Genomic DNA, 25,653 nt, shown 5'->3' with positions numbered 1-25,653 from the left:
AAGATTTAATGTTTTAAATTTTATTAAATGATACATCAATCTCTAAAATCAGCATTGTATCATCACAATACAAACTCCATTCATTTTTAAGTGTGCAATGTCATATATACACAATAGAAAGAGCTTGTGGTGCAAAGCTTCTTTTGTGATGTACCTCTCCTGTGGACACCTCTGCTTGTATAGCTACTTTATTTTAAATAGGTAGAAATAAATTTATCACTTTTAGTTAGATGTGTCTATGGAGATTCTCAGTCATCCTGTTCATGGTTGTCCCAAACATGCTGTTTCAAAAGGCAACTGGACTTTGTTTTTCCTTGAAGATATTTCTCATCCAAGAAGCTTCTTCAGTTCTGACTGAATGGTGGAGTACGGAAGGATTTAGGGTATATTCCTTGTGGTCATCTGGTTATTAGCACTCTTTCTGAGTCATTGAGGCTACTTGGAAGTTTATCTGTGCTCTCAGGGTCACCTGAATAATGCAAGGGTATGGAACCTTCTTGGAACTGCTGAAAGGACTGTGTTGTAAACAGGAAATAGGTGGTGTGGTATTTGTCCTCCCTCTGTTGAAAGAGAACTGTTGGCCTCTTTGACCCCTTTTTCAAATCAGCAGTCCTCTCTGTCCAAGGATGAGAAGGAAAAACAAAGTCCGTATTTCTCTCTCTCTCCCTCCCTCCCTCCCTCCCTCTTTCTCTCTCTCTCTCTCCCTCCCTCCCTCCCTCCCTTCTCCCGGATAGCAATGACAAATATAGCCAATTAATATCAAACAGGGGAAAGCCAACAAGGAAACCCCTACACTAAGTTTAACTCAGTGTTCCTAAAACTAGGCAATTTTAAGATGTATGGACTGGCTGAGGAATTCTAGGAAGTGAAGTCCACACATTTTAAAGTTGCCCAGTTTGAGAAACACCGCTTTAATGTCTATTAATCTTGATAGCCAAGAAGTTAAGAAGATGCAATAATTGATTTTCCAACAATGTTTTTCAAATACCTGGAGATTTCTTACAAAATGTTCTTTTGTTAGCTTTGCTTTTCATAATTTCATTAATAAACAAAACCAGGTCTATTAAAAGGTGTTAAACTTCAGCTCAGTGTATGTTTTCAGTGATTTTACTCTGTAAAAGATTAATTTGCTAGTTTTTTGTTGTATTTTTCTGACTCAAATATTTTGCAAATGTGGAGTCCTTGGTGCTCTCTGAACTTGACTGCTTATTCTTCTACTATTTTTGCAAATCTTCCAATGAAAGCCACCTTGACCATAATTTCATTGATTTCATTTATTCAATATATTTGGCCAGTTATTAAGAGTAGCCTATATAAAAGAAATAGTGAAATTTCTTTCCCAATCTAATGAGCAAAGCCTTTCCCAACAGAAAAATAGGCATTTTTTTTCAATATTGAAAAAGGCTTGGAAATGTTTATAAGCACACAAACAAACATATATAAAGTGTTAGACATTGGCAAATTTATTGAACTTTTAAAAAATCATGTCATATATCTAGAGGTAAATATCTTCAGAACTAAAAAGAAACTGTTGAGTGAAGAGCCAACTGACAGATTTATTTATATATTTTAGTATATAACACATTCTGGATTTTTTTAACTAAATAAAAAGAATGCCAAAACTAAACAGCAGTTTTTAATTTAAATGTTCTTTAATTTAAAAATAATTTAATTTAAAAAGGAAAGTATACAGAGAACAAAATCAAATGGAAAAGGACATTTGGATGTATATATATGGGTCAGTCTTTATAAATTGTCTTCTTACGATCTTGTCATCTATTTATACCTATTTAAGATCTTATATCTCTTTATCAGTCTACATGAATATGTATGAGCATTTTATTTCTGACATGCATATTAAATACTTATTAGCAAAATAAATTTATTTTGTTACAGTTATTATAGAACTAATTATTTAATCAAGGCAATTTTCCTCATTTTAAAATGTCATTAATTCAGAAGAAGATATAAGGCTTTAGGTATCCAAAATTATGTAGTAACCAATTTAGCAACTAGCAATAACTGAACCGTATATTACATCAATATATATGCTTTGAAGTTTATTAAAAATATTTAAATGATTAAAAGTGAACAGAAAAATTTATGAAAATGTCTATAAATACCCATTAATTACATGAATGATGTGATTTTTTCAAGCTGCTCATCTCTTTTTTCTGTAATCAGATGAGTACAGAATAATTCAATAAATTAGGATCAAATTTAATTCTGAGTTAAAATGTAGCAACAAGTTGCAGTTAATGACTTGACTCACATAAATACCATTTTTTTCAACCATAATTTGTTAACAAGTTACAATTTGATTAACAAAGAATTCATAGTGGTTAGAACAGTAGTAGAATTCACACATGCTCAAATGACATTACAGTCAGAAATAAAATCCATCTGAGATTCACAAACTGTCAGGCACAAACAACCAGGTCCACATGCAAAGGGTTCAAAAGTATGGATTTACTGCTCAAGCCTATGTAAAGGAATCTTTGGGGACTAACACCAGGGTAAAACTAGCACCTGGGTAAAAATAGATAAAGATTCAAAGGCATTCAGGGGGAAAAAGTGTACTTCGTCCTCTTGTGACTACATAGAGGCTCTAAATCTCACTTAACTCCTCCAGTTTAGTCTAGTTGGAATTGGATATAGGAACACTGAGTTAGTGTGATCAAACTAAACCAAAAGAGTTTTTTTCTAAATAAGCATGCATAGAATTACACTGTTTAAATGGATGGAGGCATTGGAAACACTTTAAAATAGGTGGAAAAGACCAGAAAAATATATTAGTTTTAAAATCTTTCTTCAAAAATAAATAATTATTTAAAGTAAAAATTTTAATCTTGCATTAGAATAATTAATTAATTAATTAATTAATCCAGGGTGTCAAACTGGATTTCTTTGAGGGACAGATCAGCATTGTAATTCTCCTCCGCGGGCCAGCCAGGGGGGCAGGGAGGGGGAGGGAGATGGGATGGACACCTCCTGCAGCACCCTGCCAGCCAAAACAGTGGCCATGTGGGTGCCCCACATGGCACCCAGCGCCCCATTTTCTGCTTGGATGCCTTCCTGCAGCACTTTGCTGGCCAAAGTGGGGCGCAAGGTCCTTTGATATTTCCAGGCACCCCGTTTGGACTGGCAGAGGCACCGCGGCTCGATCCTTTGATCTTTCCAGGCAGGCCCCATGGGCCAGATCTAAACACCCCGTGGGCCGGATCTGGCCTGCAGGCCTGAGTTTGACACCCCTGTTCTTTAGTGTTTAATTATGAAAAAATAATATTGGCGCACATTTGTTATATCTTGGCATTCACTAAAATAAACTAGAGATGAGGGCTTGTCAAAAAGATGATGTATCCTGAAAGAAAATGAAATTTATTGATAGTTTATAACAACCCCTCATCTCTACTGTGGACACAAGGAAAAGTACAAGTTAGAAATATCTGGACATAAAAATATAATCCAGTTATAATACTCACAGTCTGTTACTAATTGAAATATTATGACAATGAAGTGCAGGATGAAAGAACTAAACAAGAATTCTAATAAGATATGGAACTTTTTATTTTTGTTTTTAATCCATAATGTACATATTACATTTAAGAGTCTAATTTAGGAAATCTTTATTCTAAATAAGGAGTTTATAGCTTGACACCAAATTATAATTCCCAATAGCATAGTTAGCATGTACTGTACTTCAGCAACTTTTACTTGTTTTCCTCCATTCTAAATAAATCTATTCTGATTCAAAACATGGGGGGGGGGGACCTTACATACTTGAAACTATATGTATTTGAAACTCACATCATATGTCCTTTCTACTTATCCTGATAACCTATTTTTCTCTGCAACAACTCTATGTGTTAGGAATTTGCCTACTATCTTGCACTGGCTATGTAATATTTATATCTTAAAAGAAGTTAGTAAGAGAAAATGTGTCAGGTAAATATAACATTTTTCTCCACTGATAATGCAAAGCATCAAAACCAATTTACCTTGATATGTTATGTTACCTTGATATGTTTCACTCCACAGCTAGCCACTCGGTTAGGTTGATATGGATCCCAGGAAATATCAAAAATCTGTCAAAACACATTCAAAACTGCTACACTAAATTAAAAACCAAATGCATTAAATCCTAGAAATGTCTATTTCTCTCACATAATTTCAACAAAATTCTATGGCTCTATTAGCAAGGTTGTTAATAGTTACATCATATCTCATAACTTTTTTTATAGAAAACAAGTGCATTTGAAAATTAGTCAGCAAAACAAACATCTTACAAGGTTAATTATAAATGTTTGCCCTTAATTTACAGATTTGTATATATAATAGGAATGTTTACAATTATAGGAAAAAAACTGAAACATTAATAAATACCGAATTGTAGAGACCTAAAGAAAATAGGTGTTTAGTTATTACTAAACAGTAATAACTGTTTAAAATAAACAGTTTTGTTATAAAAGATTGTATTTATTAGAACTATATATATATAATATATATATATATATATATCTTGAAAAAACTGATTTTACACTATTTTTCTTACATACCTATTACTATTTAATTGCTCTACCTAGAAAATTATGCAAATATTTGTACTCTGCATAATTTAAATCATTCAATATTGATTACAACTTTAGCCCGTAACATTCTCAAACAGTTGCTGGGGACTGCTTCAAAATTCCATTTTAATTTCCTAAAATAATCACCACAGAAAACCAAAGAGCCAATGAGATATTGGGAGTCTCATAAAAGGAATTTTTGCAAAGAGCTTCTTCAGCATTATATACAGGAAGAAACCAATAGTGACAGACAAGCTGACTTTCAGAAAATTATGAATCAGTAAATCTTTTCAAATAGGCATGCCCCTTTTGCAATAGCACAGATGCAATTACAAAAACAAGTTAAATCTCTCAAGCAGTTCAAAACTGGTAAGATTTTTGCAACCTCACCCTCATAAACCTCACACATTAATGCATAAAAACGTGTGTGATATTAAATACTCAACCCTTACAATGTATTTTTTATTTCCATTCAATCGTGATTGATTCTCATTGGCTACCCAAGTTTTTCAGAAATGGTTGGGCTTACAGAAAGTGACTGGCCCAAGATTACCCCATTGGCTTTGTATCCAAGGTTGGAATAGAATTCAGTCTCCTGGTTTCTAGCCTGTTATTTTCCCAACTACGCCAAACTAGCTCTCAAGTTTTCTCTTTCTGTTCTAAGTGACATTTTATGTGAAGTATGTTGGATATGACAACATACATCCATAAAATATACATTTTTAATCACCATTTATGGAATAGATATATTCCATGAGTAAAATTTTTCACAGCTATTTCATTATTGTTGCGATCATCCTCCAGTTCAAACAGCTACAAGGTCAAAGAAAAGGGGGAAGTTTAACTTTCTCTATTCTGTTTACTTGATACAACATTCCAAGTTTCTTTTAAGTCCATGGAGCAAAAAAGAGAAGGTAGAATCCATATATCCATATCATAGATTATATTTTTCTTCAATAGGCTGGTAACGACTTGGAAGTAAAATATATGAAACTAAAAAGTGAATCAAACTAAAATAGGATGGGACATTAACCTTTTACAATCAAATTAGTAGCCTAGCCAACTGCTTTCAATAAAATAACAGAAGCAGCAGCAGCAACAAATCACTCCCAAATTATATTTGGTTATCAGTGACACGAGCCAGGCAAAAGTCCTAATTGTTAAATTACCCCTCCATTATATGAAATAACACCATTTCCCATAAAGAATTTTACAAGCTAATTTGTATTCTTGATACAAACAAAAGATACTCTCATGCAATATTACAAGAGAAATATATGGCAAATTCATTAGCTGATTACCCTATCTGAGTGGCCAGTAGCTGATGCCAGTAGTTTTCCTTTCTTCCAATCCCAAATGCAGACTGTGTTTTTGGCATCCAACCCCACTGAAGATAAACGCTTAGGAAAAATAACACACAACAGTTTTTAAATGAAGATCAGTTCAGGAGTAATTTACTACAATACATCAATGCATAAAGGGGTTGAAAAGGGATGCTGAAAGCGTTGTATAGAGAATGATAAAAGATTCAAATGCAGTATAGGTTTCACTATTCAGCATAGTCAAATAATCCTTCCTCCCAAATAAGCTTGTAAATTGAATTTAATGTGTTTCAGAACAATCTATAGCATCTTCCTTTTGTTAATTTCATATTTTAGAAACACGTGGTAAATGCCTTAAAATAAGACATCCACCCAAGCAAACAGAATCTGGATATGAAATGTACCACAACTTTGTGAACAAAAAGCAACAACAACTGAGAGACAACTGGTTTTCCCATGCAGGAAAATAATTTCTCTTTTCTAAAAAAATGGATAATTGAATATGTCACCTGCCTCTTGGGAAAGTATTTCTGGTAGAAGATTCTTTAGCTGAATCAAACCACTGGTCTAACTAGCTCAGTAATGTTAGAATGTCAGGGCTTCAAAGAGCAAATGTGTTTTATTTCTGAAATGTGACATCAAGTAAATCACATGATTATACCCTTTGGCGCTAAGATTTACACTAATAGTATATTGGAAAAAATAAATTCATCATATTTTACATCTAATCTGTAGTACAAGCTTCTTTTTATGTTCTTAACCCCTCTTCTCAGGAAAATAATTTAAATGTAGATTACTCTAGGTTATCTTGTTGTTACTGCATAAGTTTAAGTAAGCCGTAACACAAACATTTTATAAATATTACTCTTCCCAAAGGATTATCAGGAAATTGTAACACTCTCATTTTATAAGAGGAGAATGCTTCAAAAACAGGGAAATGGATATTTTGGTTCCACTCTACTAGATCATTAAGTACAACAGAAATATAAATTCAATAAATACACACCTGGCCATCTGAATCAAAAGCCAAGCAGGCAACTCCATGGGTATGTGCATCTTTTAGGACAGAGACAGCCTGTACATTGTAGGAATCCCAGATGCAGATATAAGGATCCTTGCCAACTTGCCCTGTAGCAACAAGGGTTTTATCAGGATGCAAAGCTAGGCTGGAATAGAATCCAAAAAGTAGAGTTTGTTATCACGTTTTTTGTTATTACACAGAGCACATATTAATGTACAGATGTTCAGTGATGTTTTTACAACTATTCTGCTACTATATAAACTCATTTTCTGTTCATATGCATACAAAACATTACATTTTTTTTGTCTTCTTATGAACATGTTCCAACTGACATTTCATTGGAAAAGATTACTGTAACTTGGACTTTCTAAGTGCAAACTGGGTTCTGGTCTGGTTTGCACTCTACCTCTACTTATTTATAATAAGTGGAATATATGTCTCCACATGACTTATATGATTGAGGTATTTAATATGATCTTGTAATTCCCAAAGTTCTATTCAAGCTTCTATTTTCCATCATTTAATAATCTTTGACTGCTTCATACATGTTTTTCAAAGGATGTTTAATAACACCAAGGATGTATCTACTCTATATGGTTTTTATACAATGACATTTCTGAACTGGTATACTGTAGAAAACAAAAGTAATGTTCAGGTACACTTCCTTATATTTTTATTCTCACAATAAATTACAAAATAAAAAATGGATGTAAATGTGTGTTTATTATACATAGAAGTTCTTCAAAATGTCAAAGCTTATTGAATAATGCTACTGAATGTCATAGGTTTTGAAAATTATGCTTGTAAAGTTATGTTGAAAGTGAAATTTATGGAAATTTTAAACAATGTCTTATAGAGTAGACGCAATTGACAGCAGGAGGAAAAAAATTCAAAAGCATTTCTTATGAATAGAAATATTTGAGTCTATTAATTTTCTATTTCCTTATGTTACTTACAAAGAGCTGTATATGAAAACACAATTCATATTTCATTGAGAAAAGTAATGCTCTTTTCCTAAAAATAACATTGATCTTTTGTTTATTTTAAATGAAAAAACAACAGTAATCAATTTATCATGAATAATCTATCATTTAAAATGTCCTTCCTCAACATATATTTCCATCAAAAGGAAGGCATAATCTCACATTATATTTATTATATTCATCTGAACAACACTGAGTTGTCACCTATTAAAATAGTTATTTATTGAGAATATGTGAGACTCTAAGTATTAAAATTAAATCAATTAAATTCTTTCCCCTCAAGAGTCCAGGCTAGTTTTATGAAGGCAGCAAGAATGCAAAATTATTTTGAAATTTGATAGTTAACAATTCTATATTCCAATGTTACATAGCAAAATATGATGCTGCAATACAGGTCAATTATATTCATGCAATTTCATGTCATTTCCATACTAGTGATTGCTAGTATCTTCATAGCAACACTCAGCTATTGTTTAAGCGATATAAAATAATGGTTGGGTGACTCTAGAAGGTGATATAAATTGCCAGTGAAAAAAATCACCTCAGATTGAAACCTCATATATCCATATATCATGCATCGAGTTTATGCAATGTTCAGGAAAATGAAGATCTTTCTTTCGCTATGTCTATGAAGAAATTAAGATGAAATGAGATTGAAATTTACTATTTAATTAATAAATTAAAAATTAATGTTCGCTGCAAAGTAGAGGGGTTAATCAACTAAACTGTTACTTATATTATTAACAAAAGGAGAGATAATAGCTTTTTAGCAGTCCAAATGAAAAAAAAAAAGGTAAGGATGGTACATTAAATTAATGTACATTGATGTGGATTGTTGGGGAAAATGCATTAATTTTGGAATTCTGGGAATTGTATAAGACTGAAAGAAAATAAAAATGATAAGTGGTAACTTTGTGCTTAACGTATTATGCAAATGCCACTTTTGAGTACTGTCCCATGACAAATTTGATGAAGAACATCATGTTTACTTACTGCCTATCATGTTTACTTCTCTAAAATAGCTTACATATATTGATAATAATATAATTAATATAATGTAACATTTAAAAGCAGTATATGAGACAAAAGTTTAAATAATTATAAAGGCTATAATAATAAGCCAATAGCATGTTTATTTCTTTATTTTTTCATTCAGGCTTCTAAGCAACCAGACTTTGAGTGGATTAGTATTCCTTTTCCATCAATTAAGCTGCAAGCCTAAATCATAACAATTGTGAAATCCAGTTCTCAGATTGATAAACCTACCAGCTTTTTCTCAAACAACCAAGAGGGACAGTTTGTCCTGTTTCTGTATGGCCGGGGGTGGACTTCAAATGTTCATACATTTAACAACTCAAGTCCTGACATTGCCTAATAAACACTTAGGCTTATTTATGGTATAGTGATTTGTAAACATAATTTGCTGCTAGAGAAGTTCTTAAATTTGACTAAGGTTGCTATAAATCTGTTTGATTAGGGCCACTTTAAATCAGATTTTGATCTCTGACTTAGAGATTGTTCTTCAGATCCTTATATTCTCAAAGTTACAAACAAAACCACATATTCTTACTGACCTGGAAAAATATCCTTATCAGAACTTTCTCCATATTTTGATGGCAACAATTCAATCAGTTTTTATTACACAGTAAGTAAGCAAGTTATTTTGAAAGTATGGAAAATGTCAACCTCCTGAACTGTATTCTTCTTACCTTCTTTTGCAACTTCTAAGACTTTCAGCAATTTGTAACTTCCCAATCTCTATCAGCTATGAGGGGGTAAACTATGTCTTATTGCATCATTTAGCTAACATGACAGTTACAAGCTCACAACAGTCATTAAATGCACTTTTCTTCTTCTGCACTTCTCCTGGGTAGTACCCTTGAATGGTTTGGGAGTCTTCCCTTGGTCTCATTCATCATCCTGCAAATCCTATTTTTATAAACTGCTAATTTTCTTTTAGAATTACCAGCCAATCTTACTTTGGATATGGAATAGACAAGACAATTGGTCCTTTTTCATCACACACTGGAGCTATCTAATCCATTTTAGCCATTATAACATTTTTAGCTGCCAGCTAATGGATTTGCTAATTCTTAATTTATTTAATTACAGTCAATGGCCAACATGTGAGGACAATCTGCTTGTGACATCTGTCACCTGTATACATGAGAAAGGAGGAGGGAAAAGATGCTGTCTAGAGAATTATCACATAAAGGGAACTTGCGGCTGAATAAAGGGGAGGGAAAGAAACTTACAAAGGATCCGCCTTAACTCATCAGGCAGTAAAAAGAGACAATAAGAGATTTGTACTTTTGGACTTGCAAGATTCTAATAATATAACCCTACAATAAAGTAGAATTAGCTCATTTTGTTGTGTTTCCTGACACTCCATTGATTATTAGGATTGAGTTGCTATATCACTAGGCCATCATCCACACAGTTCTAAAAAGTATGTGTTTGGGGATTGGGTTAAAACATCCACTCCAAACTAATGCAACTCTTCCATTTTCCTATTAAAAATATTTCAGGAGTTAGACGTTTGGGGCTTAGAAAAAAGGTAGGTATAGGGAGACTTAGCACAGATATGTAAAACAACATGGAAAATATGAACTTTTTTTTCTTCCTTCACACAATGTTAGGTGGGCTGCTAGGCATAGCTGCTAATTGGTAGGTGGGCAGGAACTAGGCATAGACTAGTGCTCGTCTCATTGTGTGATGTGTGCTTGGGTCTTGAACCTGGGCTATCGGCTTTCCAGCCAAGCCCGGCATCTTAATTACTAAGCCATTGTGCGGTTATGGAAAATAGGATGTTGATTAAATCATCCTGATCCAGAAAAAGTTTTCTTACACCTTTTTAAAGCCAAGCTCAAAATGTATCTCTTCAATATAGACAGACACTTTGTTAGCATTAATCCATCATATGCTTTCAAAGTGATACAAATAAAAAGTTTTGGATATATTGCATGGACTAGAAGATTCCCCCTATGAAATAACTATATAAATGAACTCATAGTACTAGATTCCTGTTGTGCAGCACATAAGGTCATTAAAAATGTTGGATGCTTAGGTACCATCTTAAGAAGGGCAGGATATATAAATGTACCTTTCAATGTTGCATTTTTCAGAACTGGAAAATACTAATAAATTGAATTGGAGACTTTGATTTTTTACATATGAAACATGTCTAATGGAATACAGGTTGAAAAACATTCTTGATAATTTTAGACCATGCATTTTCTATTATTCTGTGAGTCCAGAAATATTTCTTTGGTTTATTTATTTGCAAAAAATTCTTTAGTTGACAGAGGTATAGGAAAGGAAGGAAGAGATTATTTATATTGGATTTAGTTCAGAATTAGTTCCGTTAGAAATAGAGTTGGTCAAAAGAGTGATAAATGATCTGCCAGCAATTTAAATCCTTTAATTAGTCTGCAACCTTAAAGGCTGAAGACAAGCATTTCCTTTCCCTGGTTTCCTTCTGATTGCCAATAAACACAAAAATACTATACTGGTGAGCATATCCACACTCAGTTCCCTCAAAGAAAGTATGATATCTAGCAAAGCCCGCTTATGAATGTTACCCATCCAGATCTGTCAAAACATGAGATATTAAGGTACATTGTTCATCATATCTGGAAGGCATCACTTTGGAGAGATCTATTTTAGGAAGTACATAAGTCAATTTGACAAGCTTGCCAGGAAGGTACACTAGATTATGAAAGGTTTAAAAGTCTCCAAAGAAAAACACAACAATGATATGATATTATTAGGTGGAAGCAACTTATGGAGCTTTGCGAAGAAAACAGAAAGGATGCAATGGAACATTATGGTGATTAATCTTCCCTTGCTAAGTAGGCAGCATTAGTTCATTGACAAAAACCTATTTATAACCATGTGCATCTGTGTTTAGTAAAATTTTCTCAGGAAAATACATGTATAATTATTTAACTTTCTATTATTGAGAAAGCTATCCATTGCAATCTATTTTACATAACAAGGTTCTATAGAAGAAAAGAACAGTCTGATGTGTAGAAACGGTATGTCCTTTTGTAAAAGCAGATGTTCTCTTTAAACCCTTTACTATTATCCAGAGCACAATATCACTCAGTGAATAAACAGATTCTAGTAGTAATTGAAAAGCAATTTTAATACCATAAAGGAATGCAAAATGAATGTAACATTATTCTACGGAAAGACAGCTGATGGGATATCTCTAAGGCCATTGAGGAGGTTTTCAAAACACATTTGGCCTACTTAAGCCCAGGGTCTTTTAGCAATATGAAACCACTTTTCATTTCCTTCTTTCCTTTTTCACATATTAAGATGGGAGCACCTACAACTGAAAGTGCTGAGGAGAATTTGTGTGAGAAAAATAAATGTCTTATATTAAATAAAGTTTTTATTTCAGATAATACCAGCTGTAAACAACCGATGCACTATTTAAACAATAGCAAAAGGATATACCTAAAATTGCATGGCAGGAAAAAACTTGAATTAAATACAATGAAAGGTGTTACAAGATGTAAAGGAAAGAGAAGCAGTGGGTCTATCTGATTTGAAATTGACAATGTGTGTGCTGAAAAAAAATGCATGTTTCCAATAAATCGATCAGGTAATAATAGCACTTGGCAGAAAGAAATATAGTTGCACAATGTTTTTAGACAGGACAGCATATATCCAGAAAACAATCTATATCACACTTGCATTGTTGCAAGAATATTATAAATTGTGAGAAACAGACACTTTAAAAAAGATAAAAGCATAATTCACAGATTTAACATCTGAAAAATTTCACTATTCATCTTTTCAAAATGTGTGCTACACCATATCTTAAAGCTATGTTTCTTCTTCAGTAATAAATTATAACTGACACAGTGACATTTGTCATGATGTCACCCTTATGTACATTCAGGAATGTCACTAGAATTCAGTTTTTATTTAATGAATGAAATAAAGTAGAAAAGACTTTGGAAAGGTGTAACTAATGGAGCAGATCACATTAACGCCCACACATTAATGGAGCACAGAAGAGTCCAATGTGAGGAAATTCACATGTACCATGTTTTAAAAATATCGTATCTCATGATGGGAACATCAGAATATTATGAAAATAATCTAAATAGTACACTGCAGAAGTCCCTTACAAAGCTGGAATGCAGGGCTGCATATATATATATATATATATATATATATATATATATATATATATATATATATATATATATATTCCTCAAGAAGCCCTCCCTGGACCCAGCTGTGTTAGCAAATTATCGTCCTGTCTCCAACCTTCGCTTTGTTGCGAAGGTTGTTGAGAGTGTGGTTGCATGACAACTGCCTCAGTACCTGGATGAATCGAATTATCTAGATCCGTTCCAGTCAGACTTCAGGCCCGGGTACAGCACAGAGACAGCATCGGTCGCATTGGTTGATGATCTCTGGAAGGCTCGGGACAGGGGTTGCTCCTCTGTCCTGGTCCTACTAGACCTCTCAGCGGCTTTTGATACCATCGATCATGATATCATGCTGCACCGGTTGGAAGGGTTGGGGGTGGGGGGCACTGTTCTACAATGGTTCTCTTCCTTTCTCTCTGACCGGTCGCAGTCTGTGTTGACAGGGGGGCAGAGGTCAACCCCGAGGCCCCTTATATGTGGGGTGCCACAAGGATCGGTCCTCTCGCCCCTTCTATTCAACATTTATGTGAAGCCGCTGGGTGAGATCATCCGTGGTTTTGGGGTGAAGTACCATCAGTACGCTGATGACACCCAGCTGTACATCTCCACCCCAGACCACCCCAATGATGCCCTCGAGGTGATGTCCCGGTGCCTGGAGGCCGTACGGATCTGGATGGGGAGGAACACACTCAGACTCAACCCATCCAAGACCGAGTGGCTGTGGTTTCCGTCGTCCCGATATAGTCAGTTGGCGCCATCTCTGACTATTGGGGGCGAGTCGTTGGCCCCCACAGATGGGGTTCGCAACTTGGGCATCCTCCTGGACTCGCGGCTGTCTTTAGAAGAGCATATGACGGCCGTGGCCAGGAGGACTTTTTATCAGGTTCGCCTGATTCGCCAATTACGTCCCTTTCTGGATCGGGACTCATTACACACGGTCACTCACGCCCTTGTCACCTCATGCCTGGATTACTGTAATGCTCTCTACATGGGGCTCCCCTTGAGAAGCACCCGGAGGCTCCAGCTGGTCCAGAATGCGGCCGCGCGGGTGGTGATGGGAGCAATGTGGCGCTCTCATGTAACCCCCCTCCTGCGCGAGCTGCACTGGCTCCCAGTGGTCTTCCGGGTGCGCTTCAAGGTTTTGGTTACTATCTTTAGAGCGCTCCATGGCTCAGGACCAGGGTACTTACGAGACCACCTCCTGCCACCAATAGCCTCTCACCGACCAGTTCGCTCCCATAGAGAGGGACTCCTCAGGGTGCCGTTGGCCAAACAATGTCGACTGACGGCCCCCAGGGGGAGAGCCTTTTCTGTGGGGGCACCTACCATCTGGAACGGGCTTCCCCCGGAGTTACGAAACATCCAAGACTTACGCATTTTCCGCCGTGCCCTGAAAACGTTTCTATTCCAACAAGCTCGTCTGGCCTAACTCTCCCTTTTTAAATTGGCTTTTAAATTGGCTTTTAAATCGGGTTTTAGACCTCTTTTAGATAAATCTGGATGTTTTAATCTTTGAGCCAAATTACTTAATCTGTTTTTTAATAGTTTTTAACTTCTATATGTATTTGTATTTATTATGGCTCTTCACCGCCCTGAGTCCTTCGGGAGTAGGGCGGTATACAAATATAAATAAATAAATAAATAAATAAATAAATAAATAAATAAATAAATAAAATATAATATTTCTAAGTATATATCATTCTAGCAGAGAGTTATGCACATTTTTGTATTTGAGGGAAGGCAAATATCATTGCATGTGGAATAATGGAAAAAGGCAACGGTGAAATGCACTTACCTTCACTACTGGTTCAGGAATGTGAGCACACGCGCGCCTCTTCTGTGCATGCACAGAGGGTCAAAAATGGGACATAATGACATTCTGGTGGGTGGGCGGAGTTTCTGAGGAATAGTAGTGATGTTATACTCTGGCAATGTATCAAAAACAATGCCAAGATTCTCATTTTGCAGTAGTGGATGAAGTATGCCTGTGAACAGACATCAGTCCCAGAGTGAAAGTTATGCGTTTCTCACAAATCTCAGTCTTTTAACTCCTTTTGGTTGTTTTATATATCTACCGGTTTGCACGAGCTGGATAGATCCGGCCGGATTTCACCACTGGAAAAAAGAGACTGTGGCATACACAGAATCGGATTTTTCTGGGTTCAGGAGGAAAGATTTGGGGAGGCAAGCTAAAGTATGTTAAGCCTATTTTAAGGATTGTACTACATCTTTATTATTTCTTTATATCCCATCTTTATTATTTTTACAAATAAGTCAAAATGACACATTCAACACATCTTTCTCCTCCTTTTTTCCCCAAAACCAAAACTCAAGTTACCAAAGAAGAAAAAACAAGAATCATCTATAATAAACTGTACAAGGTAAGGGTTATTAATAGAGACCATGTAGGATAAACAGAAGACTGGCAGACTGCATTCATGAACACCAACTGTTACTCAGAATATATGATGAAAACTCCTTACTCTCACAACCACGGACAAACTCACCCACAGTTTCAGCTGGAAAACTTAATAATTTAGGTCAAGTCAAATTCAAAAATTCTAGGGAATTTTAATAAGCTGGAAATTCAGAAAAGTCAGCCATTAATAGATAAAGACAGAGATAAAACCTACTTATACATAATTTAAAAGTTATAATCAAAAGCCCAGGAAGAAAACAAATAGCCTAGAACACATCCACTTGGCAACTAACATTCAGATAAATAAGGAACCTATTAGATAAGCAGGAAAAAAAGAAATGGTTTCTCATAATGGTTTCTCATAAAGAAACCATTGAGGAGGAAGCCACTCTCCAACCAAGACTTACAAGTTTATACATACATATATGCATACAATAGCACTTATTGTATTTGCACACTTCTCCCTTTCATATCATTCCATTCGCACTCTAGGAAAATCTGCTGTCTGGTTTCTATTCTGTGTTGGCATTGGGCCAAAAGTTCACTTTCCAACTTGACAACAATCTTAAGCACACAATCAAGACAACATAGGAGTGGCTTAGGGACAACTCTGTGAATGTCCTAGAGTGGCCCAGCCAGAGCCCTGACTTGAATCCTATCGTACATCTCTGGAGGAATCTGAAAATGGCTGTCCATTGACAGTTGCCATCCAACCTGACAGAGCTTGAGAGGATTTGCAAAGAAGAATGGCAGAAAATCCCCCAATCCAGGTGAGCAAAGCTTGTTGCATCATACCCAAAAAGACTCAAGGCTGTAATTGCTGCCAAAGGTGATTCAGCAGAGTGAAGGGTCTGAATACTCATGTCAATGTGATATTCCAGGGTTTTTCTTTTTCATAAATTTATAGACATTTCTAAAATTCTGTTTTCACTTTGTCATTATGGGGTACTGAGTGTAGATTAATGAGCAAAAAATGAATTTCAACAACTGTAGAATCAGGCAGCAGCATAAAAAATTGACAAAAGTGAAGGAGGTCTGAATACTTTCTGAATGCAACTGTACATGATAGAAAGCTAGCTAAACATCCATAGACTATACTTTCCTTCTGCATAATTTTATGGGTCTTAGCACCTGAATAGGGAGCAGACGAAAGCATATTTATTTACTTTTGAAAAGCCATTACAGGTAATTCTCAACCTATTCTGTAACTGAGTCTGCAATTACAGTCGTTAACAATTAAGTCATCATATGACTGTGTCTAATTTTATGACTTTTGTGGTGATAGTTAAGCAAATACAGCTTCATTAAGTAAACCCATCGTTCATAAAGAGTGATTTTTGCCAGAAACTGAAGGAAAATGTCATAAATCCAGCAAAAATGTCATAAATCATGGTCAAAGATGTTGCAAATGGCCGTAAATGCTGACTGGTTACCAAGTGCCCAAAATGCAATTATCTGATCATGGGGGGAGGGGGGGAAGCAATCACCTGACCATTAAACATAAATACAATTATGCACTATGAAGAAAAAGGAGTTAAAATGTACCAGTATTTTTATTTAGCCAACATGAAAAGCCATGATGCATTATTACAGAAGTAGTATAGGTAACTTCAGATTTGTGCACTACCCATTCCCTTTTGGTAAGGCACAAATAACTACTTAAGAATAAACTAATTTAGACTAATTGCAATTAGATTCCATTTTTTGGCTGAAAAAAAATCAAACCTGATGTGGCTTAACTGAATATATATATAAAACCTACATCCAAATAAATATCCTGAGGATTGAATTACAAATAATAAACATGACATATAAAGATAGGAGAAACTGTTTTTGAACAATAAAAAATATTACTCCACGGTGAGAACAAAGGCACAGAAAGTATCATTTTCCCCAATAAGATTTTCAGCATTTGAAGTTATATTTTACCAAACTTAGGTAAACCATATTAAGGAAAAAATATATGTTGCAAATAAAATCATGTCATACACATGTTTTTATGAATTAAATATTATATGATAGATTTGCAGAGAGCCTGTAACATACAGGTTTTGAAGACAGGATATTAATTTTAATCAAAAATTAAAGTAAAATTAGAACTATTTCTGGTGGACAGGAATCAATATAAAACTTAGTCAAGAAGGCACAACTGAACAATTTTCCCAAATTAAAAGTAGAAATCAGATTCCAAATTAATTACACCAATCAACCCTAGTATTCACAATTTTGGCTGCACAGAATACACCCTAGCTGAATGCGCAAGTGAATTAAAAAGAATACAGAATGATCCAAAGGACAGATCCAAATTATAATAGTATTTTCTTGGGCAAGACGCATAGAAAAGATTTACTGGATAGAACAAACAGCTACTATATAATATTTAAACATCATAAATTAGCAAATTGAGAAAGAATGATCCTGTTTTTGATATTACTTTTATAAAACACAGCAGCCAGTTTCAGAATAATTTCTATTTCAAAATAAAGGAAAAGTATCATAAAAATTGCTGTTTCAGACAGAAAACAGGTAATCTGGAAATGTCACTTTTGTGTATATTTCTTCTTTAAATAAACAAACAAGCAGGTATGTTATGCTCCTGCTGTCTGATATCGTGGCTATAATACTGTACTTTCTTGGAAGTAAATTCCACTGAACCCAATAGGATTCACTTCTCAGTCAATATGTATAGCATCACATTATAAGTTCCTCTTCCATTCAAAATGCAACTGATATCAGAATCATGAACATATAGTACATAACTGTAAACAAGTGGTACTTTGTAGCAAACATAATCAGTACAGAACATAAACACTATACCCATAGTGAAATTATAGGATCAGAGTAAAAACTGCTTTGATTGGAATACCAGATGTTACAGCTACTGTATATAATATGTAACCTACATCTTCCATACATACACCGTTTAAATTTTAACTATTACAATTGGGATGATAATGAAGATAACAATGAGCTATCTGAAAAACTGCCTTTTCAAAGAATGAGCTCCAGATATGAGATTTAGGATACAATTTCTTTCAAAATCTTGGGTCATAAATGCACAAAAATAAAAAACTAAGTAGGATCCTAGTGCATTTAGCACTCCTGTATACCCATTGACATACTCATTTTTTTAAAAAATGCAAGAGGTATGCTAAATTGTGTGAAGTTGGGGAGAGCTGTTTAATCAAACATTCCCTCCTCACTGCAGCCATTTCTTACCTGATAATGTCATCATTGTGCCCCAGGAAAAATTTCTGTGTATGCTCTCTGGTATTATAAACCACGCCGACTCCAGCCACAAAGTAAACCACTTCTTTGCCTGCTGTGTAGTACAGGTTGTTGCGACACTGATGACCCCTATACCCATATACCCACTCCAGATGGAGCTGGCATCTAGGAGCTGTCCGATCTGCCATGATAATAACCCCCCTCCCTAGAAGCACAGGAAAAAATGGAGCTATTGCCCCCAGCCCCACGTTCCTGCTTTTCCTGTTTCCTTCTTACAAATGATCTCAATTTTTGCTCAGCTGCCAAATCATTCAGCTGCCCTTCCTGATGCTGAGGATTTTTAGTGAAAATACATCCCGAGTCTTGCTCTGCTGCTGCTGGATTCCTAGTGCTGAGCCGCCACCATAATCTTCTACTGCCAAAGATGAGCAGCCGTTGCTGCTTCCCCAGTTTTGCAAGCCAGATAACTTGGAGGGGGGAGCACACGCATTGAGGCAAATTCCAAGTCAAATACAGAGGAAGGCATGAGCCTCTCTGCATCAAGGGCAGAACGCTGGTGCTGTGGATATCATTATGCCTTTTAAGTTTCTTGAAAAGAGTAAGTCACTGCCTTTCAAACATGGTTATAGTTCTTAACTGTAGAAAAAGTGCAGCTTACATGAAAAAAAAAATCTCAGTACATTCTGTGACTGGGTAATGAAGAAAGTAGTCTTCTACAGATTTGCAACTGAGTGTAAAGACAAAATATTTCTGTAAGGAAAAAGAAATATGTTTACATATATATATATATATATGATATCTACATACTTTTATATTATAGTTTACTATTTTAAAAATACTGTAGTCTGAAAGGTAACAGTTTGAACTAATTTGGTGTAATGGCTGAAATGCTGGATTAGAAACTGGGAACTGTAAATTTTAGTCTTCCCTTAGGCATGGAATTGGAAAAGATTTACCTATTGGTTGCTAGGAGTTGAAAATAACTCGTTGGCACATAATCAATCAATCATAGGCATGAAAGCTGAGACTTTTTGCCACTGAGTTTCTCTCAGACCAATGCACTTTACAGGGTTGTTGTTCTGGAGAAAATAGGAGGCAGAAGCAGTGCCTTGAATTGTACAAAATAAAGGCACTCCACCAAAGTACATAAATATAATAATAGAAAGTATTAAAGAATGATTTAAAAGCAATGAAATGGTTACTTTTCAAATAAAGGTAGTATATTAACCTTTGCAAGGTTATGCATTATAAATCAAAGCAGTATATTATTTTGCTTTTCCCATTCCCTTCACAACAGGAGGTAATTTTATTCTCTCTCCTCATTTTACTGTGCTTTCCATACATCCACTCTACCAATAAAATTATAACTCACAAACTCATTATTTGTATCAAAGGAGAAAAGGAGAGGGATATTTGGGGGGGGGGGTGAATCCAGGCAAGCATACACAATTCTGCATGGGCATCTCTGTAAGATGCGCTGCCTATTACAAATTTTCACCAACTGCGTCACTGTTGCCCTCTGCACTTTTGGTTCTCTATTCCAGTGCAAAGATAAATAATAAATAATAAATAATAATAATAAAAAAAAGGACAGCCCAGAGTGTGAATCCTACTTTTCTTTTGAAATAAGAAAAGACTTTGTTCACTTTAATATATAACTTTTAATTAATGGTCTGTAATGAATATCAAACATCTTTAACAGAGGTTAGCTATAAATTATACAACAAAGAAGCAACCAATTAAACTCCCATAGAGAAGAAACTTGAGTCACCAAATCTGAGAAACACAGGATCACTTATTTAACATTGGGCAGGCATACCAGAGTAATAGGCAGTTGGAAGAGAACCCTCTCTTAAATATTTTTTTTAACCACAGGCGGAAAAAAAAGACCTTAATAACTTCCTGCTTTTAGAGGCAAGTCAAGGTAATTTGATTGAATTTCACAGTGAAATGAACAATCCCTTTGGGAGTTTCTGAGGAATAGTAGTGATGTTATACTCTGGCAATGTATCAAAAACAATGCCAAGATTCTCATTTTGCAGTAGTGGATGAAGTATGCCTGTGAACAGACATCAGTCCCAGAGTGAAAGTTATGAGTTTCTCACAAATCTCAGTCTTTTAACTCCTTTTGGTTGTTTTATATATCTTAATGCAATGATATAAGTGCCATGAGTCAAACACATGTAGGATACATTTTTATACAAAGGATGAAAATTAGGATACTTTTTGACTTAGGTTGCAACCTATAAATGTTGGGGTAAGTTCTAGTGAGTTCAACAAGACTTCCTTTTCAGTCTTGTACACATTTTCAATAAATGTGTACAAATGCTGTTAGACAGATTTACAGGCTGAATATACATTTCAGAGAACTGCCATATAGTTCTATGATATATTTTATGTTCTGGATAATTGCAAAATAGACTACAACAATGCATAATTAAACTCAGCTCTTGGGCTCCCAAGATAAAATATAGTATAGGATTCCTCTTTAGATTGTAATAAATTGTTATAGGAGGGAGATAAACTCAACTCTTCAATAATGCAATTCAAATTTTTATTGCTTAAAGTACCTTGTCAGTCTTCCCTTTTACTGCTTGAAATCTTTCCATGTAGAAAAGTGAGACAAATTGCAACAGGAAAATACAGTGATAATGAGCAGATAGTCTGCATATGCTCAGAGGCTTTTGTCTTTATTATTGATAGTCAACACAATCCTATACTAAATAAATCAATTTGGATTAATGGGTTTTGTTTTATGAATAGGATGAAGGTCCAAGTAGCATGGTTTCCAGTAAAATTATTTGCAAAACAAAGTGTTCCATTCAAATATAATTTTAATCATGAAATTATCCAATGGCCTTAGGAGAGCAATGTTCCTTCACAGCTTTCTTTACATCAATCTAGGAAAAACAGTACTGAATGTCTTTACAAAACTGATGAAATAAATTTGATAAACTAATGCATGTGAAATAATTTTAAAGGTCTCTGAATTGTACTATGGTTTTACTGCCATAGTCTGAGGACTGAACTCTAATACTGTAATTGAAGCTTGAGAGGAATCAATAAATATTGGGTGAATTTAATGTGAAATTGTTTAGTCTGACTATATTCTAACATAACCCTGTCTAGAGGGTAAGGCTCCTGATAAGGGGGCGGGGGGACACTTAAATTTTGAGCAGAAATTCAATTTGTAAAAAAGAGGTGGGTTTTTTTCTCAATCTTTTGTCAATTCCTGAATCAACTACTTGCCCACTAAAATTGAATAAATGGCAAAACCTAGGCATCCGTGAAACTGGAATACCCACAGATAAAGATTACTCCATACTTATCCTGGTCAAATCCTTGCTCAAAATCCTTTTTTCCCCTCCTTTGTATTAAATCTAACAGAACACCACAGGCAGCATCTCTCCTCAGCTTTGCAGGGGGGGGGGAGGCTACTGGTTTCATGCTCTCCAGGAAGCCCAGAAGCAGAGCAGGAAAGCAAATAGCTCTTCCCAGCTGCAGCTCTCTAGTATCTGGTCCGATTAAAAACAAAACAAAAAAACCTTCATTATGGAGAAGAGTAATCTTCTCTGAAAGCTGTCTAAGCTAGTGACCATAATCATTTTTTTTTTCCAGTTTCACAAACTAAATGCGGTATGAAGGGGTTTTTTTTAGAATTGGTCTATGCCAGATATTATGAAAAGGAGAGAAAATGTCTGTCAAATTCCTCATTCCATACTAAGTTTTTGTATATGGATGCTCCGTCTTCCTCCCGTTATATATTTGCTGGAGAGTAAGATTCACTAAACTGAGAGGGGCTTGGGAGTCAACCTTTTGCAACCTCATGCAGAATAGCAAAGCAAATAATACCCTTCCCCCATCACTATCCGCATCACCCTTGGCTGTCAAGGAGCTAGCATCTCTCCACTTTCCCTAGCAATAAAAATAGTGATAATAAATTCATATTCCCGATGATTTGCTGACAAATACTCCCCACCCCCCATTTCTGACTCACCAAATTAGCTCCCCGGGTATGGCCACTTCTCTCCCTGTATTGAATATTTAGTTCTGAATAATCTAGAATTGCTTTTAAAACGACAGAGTAGGGAAAAGGACTTCGAGCAATTCTGTACGATTGCTGTGCAGAGCAAACCTTTATGCCGATAGTAACATGGCAGATTAATTACCCCTGCCACTATTATTAACATTATCAACCCGAGGCGGGTTCCCCCGAGCAACCACCCCCACAGACCGTGATTTGACAGTCACCTGTCAAGAGCAGGAGCAACGGCTATGAACCAGGAATCCTGAAAAGGAGGAGGGAGGGAGGCAGGCAGGCAGGCAGGCAAGCGGGCAGGCAGGCAGGCAAGCAAGCGGCTGCACCAGAAGGCGAGTGAGCCGTACTCCCACCACCTCCTCCTTCTCCTCAACTTCTCCCCAGCCCATTGCTGTTCTTCCCCGCCCTGCTCGCAGCGGCACGTCTCCTAGGCAGCCTTAGCATGAAACCGCCTCATCATTCGACGGGATGGGCGAAGAAAGCAAAGCTGCGTCATCCCTCCCCCAGCATCTGGTAAATTCCCTTGGAAACCCCGCGACTTGAAGGTCCCGCCTCCTTCAAATCGATTAGGGTAGAGGCTCATGGGAATGGTAGTTTAATTCGCTTGTTTTAAGGCGCCTCAGAGGAACTTCTTGGTCCGTCCCCCGTCCCCCGTCCCCCGTCCCCCCCCCCCGCGTGTGATGCGCGCCCAGCTGGCTCTTAGCCGCCTTCTTTCCGCTGTTGCTTCGGAGACGCTCTTTGAAGGGGGCTTCAGGCGCTTCTCGTGAGAATGACTTGGTCATCAGCGAGAGATTCGAAAGCTCAAAGATTCAAAGGCCGAGCGGATACGAGCGCACAAATCTGGACAACTATTAAATTGCAGCACGACCGGTTTCGGTATCGCTCTGCTGCCATCTAATGTTTGACCTGAATTTTGCAACCAGGTTGTCTTAACCCAGGGGTCTGCAACCTTAAGCACTCAAAGAGCCATTTGGACCCGTTCCCCACAGAAAAGAAAGCACCAGGAGCCACAAAACCTGGGTGGGTGTGGCCAACTCAACATCACTCACTTCCACCAGTTACATGACCCCCCCTAGCCACCCCTACCCAGCCGGTCATTAGGGCAGAGAACCAGTTGTTAAAAAACATTGGGAACCACAAAACCCTTTTCACATCCCTCCCCCCCTCTCTCCCCCCCTCTCTCTCTGTATCTCCCTGTCTCTCTCTCTCTCTCTCTCCCCCTCTCTCTGTATTTCTCTGTCACTGCCCCAGCCACTTCTCCATCACCCACTGTTGCCCTTACCTTCTCAGGCCAGGCAAGGAATGACTGGGAGGGGAGGGCAAGGGGCAGGGCTAGCCAGTGGTGGGATCACCTGACAGGGAGCCACAGCAGAGGGCCCAAAGAGCTGCATGTGGCTCCGGAGCTGCAGGTTGCTGACACCTGTCTTAGCCTTTAATAAAATTATAACCAGGTGTCATATAAGCTGCAAGCAAGACCACAGAACATAGAGTAACAGGGTCGAAAGGGACTTTGGAGCAGTGGTGAAATCCAATTTTTTTTACTACAGGTTCTGTGGGCGTGGCTTGGTGGGCTTGGCAGGGGAAGGATATTACAAAATCTCCATTCCCACCCCACTTTGGGGCCAGCCAGAGGTGGTATTTGCTGGTTCTCTGAACTACTCAAAATTTTCGCTACTGGTTCTCCAGAACCTATCAGAACCTGCTGGATTTCACCCCTACTTTGGAGGTCTTCTAGTCTAATCCACTGGTTGAACAGGAGACTTTATACTATTCTAGACTCTCTCTTCTTGAAAATCTCCAGTGTTGGAGCACCCACAATTTTTGGAAGCAGGTGTCTACTCAGGTGACCTGACAAACAGATAAACCTCCAGGTTGCCTTAACGACAAGCTAAAAGAATGCAGATGATCAGCTGTCTGCAAGAAGTATAAATCCTTTCATTCCTCACCATCCAGTCAGAGCTGAAGAAGCTTCTTGAATGAGAAGTGAAATGTCTTCAAAGAAAAACCAGATAGTCCAACTGCCTCTTGAAAAAGCACCTTTGGGACATACATTCTGGAGGCAAACCATTCCTCTGATTGTTCTCACTGTAAGGAAATTTCTCCTTGGTTCTAGGTTGGCTCTTTCTTTAATGATTTTCCACCCTTTTTGTCCTTCCTTCAGGTGTTTTGGAGAATAGGTTGACTGCCCTCTTCTCTGTGACACCCTCAAGTACTGGAACAATGCTATCATGTCACCCTTAGTTCTTCTCTTCATTAGACTAGACATATCTAGTTCCCTCAACCGTTCATCTCTCATTTGGGGGGAAATCTACCATCAAACTTTGCTTACATTTGTCATTTATTACTGGATTATTAATTGAATCCTTACAAAACCAATATGCATTTCCTCTGCATTTTCCCAGTTTGATAATTATAGGCAGAGATTTGCAACAAAACAAAACAAATCAAACCCACTGTCTCTCCTATTTCTTTTGTAAGCAAGAATAGTTTTCTGTTTTATATCATCTTCCTATATATGCCGCAACTAGAAACGTTTGAGTTTCCTTTACAAGAAGATATCCTTGTTTAGAGACCTGTTTTGCAGTTCTTTCTGTAAATAAAGAATTTATTTAAAGGTTCCATGGTGTTTTGTATTTAATATAGTTGTTCAGTGAAACTTACTACCAATAAATAACCTTTAGATTGCAGCAGATTTATGGTGAAATCCTACGCCTATCAATTTAACAGGCATTTAATCTCAGTTTAGTGCATACAAAACTGCAGCCTTAATTCCTGTCACTTTGTGAGTGCTTTGAGCTTGTTCAACTAAGACTTTTAGCATAGATACACAAAAATACAGTTCTTTATGTGCCCAGTGACTGATGTTTGTGCTATGTATCAGACATAAATATATTCAAATCTG

At 36.5% G+C, this 25,653-nt stretch overlaps 1 protein-coding gene across 3 annotated transcripts in view; it reads right to left on the bottom strand.

Moving 5' to 3' along the window:
- EML6 (EMAP like 6) overlaps positions 1-23,292 on the bottom strand; it is a 122,503-nt gene extending 99,211 nt beyond the window's left edge. For 2 of the 3 annotated variants that reach the window (XM_034427364.3, XM_087888480.1), the window contains exons 1-5: positions 22,964-23,292; positions 18,704-19,462; positions 6,897-7,056; positions 5,870-5,968; positions 4,017-4,085 (exon numbers count right to left, since the gene is read on the bottom strand). In XM_034427364.3, the coding sequence (XP_034283255.2) occupies positions 4,017-4,085; positions 5,870-5,968; positions 6,897-7,056; positions 18,704-18,900 (525 nt within the window). In that variant the 5' untranslated portion in view covers positions 18,901-19,462; positions 22,964-23,292. Of the gene's footprint in view, positions 1-3,998; positions 4,086-5,869; positions 5,969-6,896; positions 7,057-18,703; positions 19,463-22,963 lie in introns of all 3 variants that reach the window. The other variant, XM_087888489.1, reaches the window with a different exon arrangement.
- Between the last annotated feature and the right edge of the window lie 2,361 nt (positions 23,293-25,653).

This window comes from Pantherophis guttatus, chromosome 1 (assembly GCF_059756535.1).
Source record: "Pantherophis guttatus breed Tessera chromosome 1, ASM5975653v1, whole genome shotgun sequence".
NCBI lineage: Eukaryota > Metazoa > Chordata > Lepidosauria > Squamata > Colubridae > Pantherophis > Pantherophis guttatus.
Note: the sequence above shows the minus strand (reverse complement) of the source record. Positions and strands in the feature narration are given on the sequence as shown.